We start from the raw sequence: 7,934 nt of genomic DNA on the forward strand, positions 1-7,934 counted from the left end.
ATTTTGTATTCGTCGTAATTTTCAAAACACATTAGTTCTAGTTTGTGTCTGTTTGAACACTGAAAATATAGTAAACATGTCGCATTTTGATAAGCATACTACACTTATCAATATTCTACATGTGAACACTGAAAATACAGTAAACATGAAGCATATTGATAATTATACTACACTTATACACGCACACATACATTGAATCCCGATTGTTTCAATTGTACACGTAAACCCACCTCGGGAGACGCAAGACCCATCCAAGATGGCGGCCCCACTGTCACTGAGGTGTCTCCCATCCAAACAGCCTTCAAAAGCTCCACACCGCCCCCTGCTGTACAGACGAGGAACTGCAGATCCACACCTAACGTCCACCTGTGGATCTCTAAATAAATAAATAAATACATCCATACATACATACATACATACATCCTGAGACCTAAATCTGGTGAATAAACATCTAATAAGCCACAATATCACAGTTTGTTCAGTTACTTTACAGGTTTTTTTTCTTGTTAGGAGAAATTAATTTAGAAATGTGGAGCAAAAATCCGCTCCGCTCACTGAAAGTCTTCCCACAAGAACACGGCTTCTCACCTGTGTGAGTTCTCATGGGAACCAATAAGAGACCTTGTCGGCTGAAGCTTTTCTCACGACGCACAAGAATCGGACTCCTCAGGGTCTGACGGAGGCGCACAGAGCAGCTGGAGCGTCGCGCCGCCCCCTGCTGGCCACACCGGGAACTGCAGCCTCCTCCACACCACCGAGTCTATCAAAAACTCTGGATTAGAGGACAATCACGTGTTTTTATGTCTTAAAAACACGTGATTCTGTATTGAAGTAGTTTCCGTCACAACATTTGTGAGGTTGAAGATTTGCGGACTTCGGCTGATCGTCTTCAATTCCTGTGTCAAAGATTACCGGCGACTTCGCGTCTGAAACTTTTGTTAAAAGCAAGTTTCAACAGCAGGAAACGACTTCAATCAACCTTTATTGATAAGACAAAGTGCGTTACATGTTCAAGACAGAGACCGTCACCAAACTGCAGCCAACAATGGAAAGAATGTAGAGTAAGAGGGATAAATACATGAAGTACACAACAGTTTCTACCTCATTTCTTCACAAACACACAGGAAGTCGTCGCACAGGAAGACGACTTCACAAAGGGATGAAAGTACATTTTGATGTTTTACAGTTTCATCTTTTTAACCTACAAACACGATTAAACACATTAAACACCCAGAAGACGTCAAACCTCCTGCAGAATCTTTTAAAGATGTTCGTTTCACCTTAAACTGCATCGGGACTTTAACGTTCCGTTGTGTTTGATTATTGTCAAACATTTATGTCAGATATCGATACCAATACCGATATGGACAGATACCGATACCAATACCGATAGACACAGATACCGATACCAATACCGACACAGATACCGATACTAATACCGATATCGATACCAATATCGATATGGACAGATACGATACCAATACTGACACAGATACTGATATCGACACTGATACCGACACCAATACCGATACCGACACAGATACCGATACCATGTCCGATACTTCACAGAGTACTTGTACGGGCTACAGATCTCCGATGCAACTCGTACGACGTGACGTCGCGTGTCAGCAGCATCGTCCACCGGTACGAGCGGTTTGCAGATACTTTAGAACGTGAGAAAGTTTGTACAACACCGGCAACTTCATCACCGGCAGAGTTCGTCCGATGTTTCTCAGTCGTGTAACTGCTCAGCACGCAACTCCGTTAGCTTTGCTACATGCTAAAGAGTTTCAGGGCTCACACGCCAGCGATGCTACATGCTACATGCTAAACATGATCAAAGAGACTGATCCTCTCATGAGCAGCGTCGACACGTCGCCTTCGCGTATCGTTTTTGTTTTGGAGCATCGATCAGGCTCGCTGGGATTTAATATTTACTGGTATCGGTACTCGGTATCGGTACGTGGCGTCCCTGGTGCCCTCTGGTGCAACTTCCTGTCGTTTGTTCTCCCCGGTCAGAACAGAATCCCGGCCGGGAACCTGGTCCCCTGGTTCTACTGGTGGCTCCTCATGTGGTTGGACAACATGGACCGATACGGGAACGTCTTGCCGCACGTCTCACACGCGTGCGACTTCTCCAGCGCGTGTCTCTTGGTGTGCAGCGCCAGCGACAGGTCGGAGGTGAAGGCCTTGCCGCAGACGTCGCAGGACGACGGCTGGCACTGGGTGTGGACCAGCATGGTGTGCTTCTTCAGGACCGACTTGGTGATGAACCGCTTCCCGCAGGTCTCGCACGAGAACGGCTTCTCACCCGTGTGCGAGCGGACGTGCACCATCAGCTTCGACTGCTCGCCGTAGCTCTTGCCGCACGTCTCGCACGCGTACGGCTTCTCGCCCGTGTGGGTTTTCATGTGGAACATCAGCGAGCCCTTGGAGATGAAGCTCTTCCCGCACGTGCCGCAGATGTACGGCTTCTCACCCGTGTGCATCCTGGTGTGCTGCACCAGCGGGCCCTGCTGGCTGAAGCTCTTCCCGCACGTCCCGCAAACGTACGGCTTCTCGCCCGTGTGAGTTCTCATGTGCTGCACCAGCTGACCCTGCTGACTGAAACTCTTGCCGCACGTCTCGCACGAGTGCGGCTTCTCACCCGTGTGAGTCCTCATGTGCAGCATCAGCGAGCGCTTGGCCGTGAAGCTCTTCCAGCACGTCCCGCAAGTGTACGGCTTCTCACCCGTGTGCGTCCTCATGTGGAACAGCAGGGAGCAGTTGGAAGTGTAGCTCCTGCCGCACGTGCCGCAAGCGAACGGCTTCTCACCCGTGTGAATCCTCGTGTGTCTCACCAGGTGGCCGTGCGTGCTGAAGCCCTTGCCGCACGCCTCGCAGGGGTGCGGCTTCTCACCCGTGTGGGTCTTGATGTGGCGCGCCAGGTGGCCCTGGCGGCTGAAGCTCTTCCCGCACGTCTCGCAGCCGTGTGGCTTCTCACCCGTGTGGGTCCTCATGTGTCTCACCAGGTCCCCCTGCTGGCGGAAGGTCTTGCTGCACAGCTGGCAGGAGAAGGGCTTCTCACCCGTGTGGCAGCGGTGGTGCTGCAGCAGCTTGTACTTGTACTTGAAGAGCTTCCCGCAGGTGAGGCAGCGGTGCGGCTCGGCGCTGCGGTGGCTCTTCCTGTGGCTGATGAACTTACGCCGGTTCCTGAACGTCTCGCCGCACTGCGAACACGAGTAGCCCTTCTCGTCCCCCGCCGCCGCCACGCCGCCGCTACCATTCCGCCGCCTCCCCTCGGGCGCCGGGGGTTCCGGACCCGGCCCGGGATCCCCCGGCGCCCCGGCGGACGACGGGGACTCCGGGTCGCTGGCCTCGGCGGCGGCGGCGGACGTCTCCGAGGCGGAGTCCGAGTCCTTCTTCACCACGATGAGCCGGAGCTCCGGGTCGCTGCAGTCCGGCTCCTCTTTCACCGCCGCCGTCTGCCGGGTCTTCTGGTTCTCCGGCTCCGGACTCTCGGCGCGGCTCCGGTCCAGACCGGAGTCTGCAGAGAAACAAAACGTCTCAGTGGAGGATGTGGGACAGGATACCAGTACCGATACCAGAACTGATGCCAGTACCGATACAAGTACCGATGCCAGTCCCAATACCAGCACCGATAGCAGTAATGACACCAGTACCAATAGCAGTACCAACACAAGTACCGATACCAGTACTGATACCAGTACCGATACTTTTGCGTCTGGATGACGTCAGACAGTCAAACTGTCTGATGACGTTGTTATTGAAGAGACCGTGACGAGAATCGTCCAGGAGGACGGCGTCCCGGTACAGACCTGTCTCCCCCAGGGGGACGGCGTCCCGGTACAGACCCGTCTCCACCAGGGGGACGGCGTCCCGGTACAGACCCGTCTCCACCAGGGGGACGGCGTCCCGGTACAGACCCGTCTCCCCCAGGAGGACGGCGTCCTGGTACAGACCCGTCTCCCCCAGGAGGACGGCGTCCCGGTACAGACCTGTCTCCTCCAGCTTGACGGCGTCCGGCGTCCTGCGCTGACGCTCGCTCCTCCTCCGGCACTGAGAGCAGCTCCGTTCCAACATGGCGGCGATGTCTTCAGCTGCGGCGCTGAGTCTCTGGCTGACGAGGCGTCGGACCGAGCCGGGACAGAACCTCCCCCCCTGGTCTCCTCCACCACCAGCCGGACTCAGCAGCACCAGCCGGGTCCCGGCAGGCTCCGCCTCCTCCTGGTCCCGGCGGGTCCCGGCAGGCTCCGCCTCCTCCTGACGTCCAGGAAGCTGCAGCTCCTCTTTCAGTCCCACAATGTGGACTTCTTCATGGATCTGAAGCGCTTCTGGTTCCTCCTTGATGGCTGGAGGGTCCTGCTGGTCCTGGTCCTGCTGGTCCTGGACCCACTCACAGAGCTGCTCCTCCTTCCAGACCCGTTGCTGCTGGAGCTCTGGAAGACAAGAAGGAGGTCTGGTTGGTCCTTCCAGGTCTGTGATGGAGGTGAGAGAGCGCCTCCTGGTGGCCCAGCAGTCATGTTTACTGTGAACCATGAAGGTAGAGAGACGTGTGCAGCTCCTTTCATCTGCACCTTCAGGAAAACACTTTGATCTCTTTTAATAAAGTTTCTCCTTCAAAGTGATCAGAAAGAAGATTTTTGGTCAAAAGTTGAGTTACGACAAAATTAATGTTTTCTACTTCCTCCTGTCTGATTTACTTTTTAATCCTTCTCAGTGGAGATTTTGGCCAAAGTTCAGTTGAGGTGCGCCCCCTGGAGGTGAGGCAGAGTACTGCCCCCCTGGTTCCTCCACTGAGACTCAAACTGAACATTCCTCTTTAACACGAGTCGGTGGAAAATCACTTTTATTTGATGGACTTTATTTTGTATCATGACGGCAGGTGAGGCACGGCAACATCTGGAGCTCTTCTGAGCGGCTAGCATTAGCATGTAGCCACACTGACCTGGAGGAAGTCACGTGATTACTAGTTACTCCTTTAGAAAGTAACTGGATTACAGCTGCAGCGCAGAGGACAGGAGGAGCTGCAGCAGGTCGACTGACGTCATCACAGGGGCCACGCCCCCTGCCCCTCAGTAGCCTGGAGAAGTAACTTTACTCTGATTGCCGGTTTGTAAAATGTAACTCGTTACTTGACTCGTGACTGAACAAAGTGGTCGTATTGGAGTAACGCGTTCCCGCCACGTTGCTAAGTAACGCGTTCCCGGCGTCAGTGCACGTGGCTGCACACCTGGCTCCGCCTAACACGGGGACCATCCGCTCCGTAACAGCACCGTGCTCGTGTCCCCCTCTAAAGCCTCCGTGCAGAAACGTGGTGCAGCAGCTTCCTGCAGCTCGAGCCGGAGCGGATCGTCTCCGGTGTCGTTCAAACGACTCCGGGAGCCCGAAGGTCCCCGGGAGTCCTTCACGTGTCCCCCGACCCGCTCCGTACCTGCCGTGTGGGACCGGATGTCCAGCGGTCGGTCCTCCTCGTCCCGGAGCACAGTGTGTTGGAACTCGGTGAAGATTTGTCCCGCAGCAGCGGCTAGTCTGCCGCTGATAAAGTCTCTCAGAGCCTCCAGGGAACTCATCGTTCCTGCTGGAAGCAGCGGGACGATTCCAGCTGCAAACAGCCTCCAGAGCTGCTGCTGCTCTCGTTGGATGGAGGAGCAGCGAGCAGCCTCGTACCGCCCCCTGCTGGACACCCCGGGAACTGCACACACAACCAACACAACAATTCCTCGCTTTGAGGGTTTTTGTATTTTTTTTAGTGTATGAGGTCAGTTTATTGGAGGCAATTGACAAAAATTCCTTGATGGACCCACATGAAACCCCCCCCCCCCCCCCCCCCCACACACACACACTTTACTTATTACTTCTACTGTAAATACTTTTGGCCCTTAGAGTTCTTGACAGTCACTGTATATACGATTCCTCTGTTCTTACCACATTTCCTGTTTCCTACTCTTGAGTCCTTAAGAGCAGAATGTAACAAGTACATTTCTCCTTTGTGATCAATAGAGGCTTATCTTATCTTATTCAGCTTTTAATCTGAAAGTACAGGAAGTGTGTGTGTGTGGGGGGGGGGGGTCATGTGGGTCCATCAAGGACTTTTTGTCAATTGCCTCCAATAAACTGACCTCATACACTAAAAAAAAACACACAAACCCTCAAAGCGAGGAATTGTTGTGTTGGTTGTGTGTGCAGTTCCCGGGGTGTCCAGCAGGGGGCGGTACGAGGCTCCGGCTGCTCGCTGCTCCTCCATCCAACGAGAGCAGCAGCAGCTCTGGAGGCTGTTTGCAGCTGGAATCGTCCCGCTGCTTCCAGCAGGAACGATGAGTTCCCTGGAGGCTCTGAGAGACTTTATCAGCGGCAGACTAGCCGCTGCTGCGGGACAAATCTTCACCGAGTTCCAACACACTGTGCTCCGGGACGAGGAGGACCGACCGCTGGACATCCGGTCCCACACGGCAGGTACGGAGCGGGTCGGGGGACACGTGAAGGACTCCCGGGGACCTTCGGGCTCCCGGAGTCGTTTGAACGACACCGGAGACGATCCGCTCCGGCTCGAGCTGCAGGAAGCTGCTGCACCACGTTTCTGCACGGAGGCTTTAGAGGGGGACACGAGCACGGTGCTGTTACGGAGCGGATGGTCCCCGTGTTAGGCGGAGCCAGGTGTGCAGCCACGTGCACTGACGCCGGGAACGCGTTACTTAGCAACGTGGCGGGAACGCGTTACTCCAATACGACCACTTTGTTCAGTCACGAGTCAAGTAACGAGTTACATTTTACAAACCGGTAATCAGAGTAAAGTTACTTCTCCAGGTCACTGAGGGGCAGGGGGCGTGGCCCCTGTGATGACGTCAGTCGACCTGCTGCAGCTCCTCCTGTCCTCTGCGCTGCCGTTGTAATCCAGTTACTTTCTAAAGGAGTAACTAGTAATCACGTGACTTCCTCCAGGTCAGTGTGGCTACATGCTAATGCTAGCCGCTCAGAAGAGCTCCAGATGTTGCCGTGCCTCACCTGCTGTCATGATACAAAATAAAGTCCATCAAATAAAAGTGATTTTCCACCGACTCGTGTTAAAGAGGAATGTTCAGTTTGAGTCTCAGTGGAGGAACCAGGGGGGCAGTACTCTGCCTCACCTCCAGGGGGCGCACCTCAACTGAACTTTGGCCAAAATCTCCACTGAGAAGGATTAAAAAGTAAATCAGACAGGAGGAAGTAGAAAACATGAATTATGTCGTAACTCAACTTTTGACCAAAAATCTTCTTTCTGATCACTTTGAAGGAGAAACTTTATTAAAAGAGATCAAAGTGTTTTCCTGAAGGTGCAGATGAAAGGAGCTGCACACGTCCCTCTACCTTCATGGTTCACAGTAAACATGACTGCTGGGCCACCAGGAGGCGCTCTCTCACCTCCATCACAGACCTGGAAGGACCAACCAGACCTCCTTCTTGTCTTCCAGAGCTCCAGCAGCAACGGGTCTGGAAGGAGGAGCAGCTCTGTGAGTGGGTCCAGGACCAGCAGGACCAGGACCAGCAGGACCCTCCAGCCATCAAGGAGGAACCAGAAGCGCTTCAGATCCATGAAGAAGTCCACATTGTGGGGCTGAAAGAGGAGCTGCAGCTTCCTGGACGTCAGGAGGAGGCGGAGCCTGCCGGGACCCGCCGGGACCAGGAGGAGGCGGAGCCTGCCGGGACCCGGCTGGTGCTGCTGAGTCCGGCTGGTGGTGGAGGAGACCAGGGGGGGAGGTTCTGTCCCGGCTCGGTCCGACGCCTGGTCAGCCAGAGACTCAGCGCCGCAGCTGAAGACATCGCCGCCATGTTGGAACGGAGCTGCTCTCAGTGCCGGAGGAGGAGCGAGCGTCAGCGCAGGACGCCGGACGCCGTCAAGCTGGAGGAGACAGGTCTGTACCGGGACGCCGTCCCCCTGGGGGAGACAGGTCTGT

General features: G+C 54.6%; 1 protein-coding gene across 1 annotated transcript; it reads right to left on the reverse strand.

The window, feature by feature from the left end:
- Positions 1-1,077: 1,077 nt before the first annotated feature.
- On the reverse strand, positions 1,078-5,625 carry LOC308138193 (uncharacterized protein). Its single transcript, XM_080507207.1, has 3 exons — positions 5,435-5,625; positions 3,999-4,439; positions 1,078-3,526 (listed from the first exon to the last, which is right to left on the reverse strand). Exons 1-3 carry the CDS (start codon positions 5,571-5,573, stop codon positions 2,055-2,057), a joined length of 2,052 nt encoding a protein of 683 aa, XP_080363333.1. The 5' UTR covers positions 5,574-5,625; the 3' UTR covers positions 1,078-2,054.
- Positions 5,626-7,934: the final 2,309 nt, after the last annotated feature.

Source organism: Blennius ocellaris, assembly GCF_963422515.1.
Source record: "Blennius ocellaris genome assembly, chromosome: 13".
Taxonomy (NCBI): Eukaryota; Metazoa; Chordata; class Actinopteri; order Blenniiformes; family Blenniidae; genus Blennius; species Blennius ocellaris.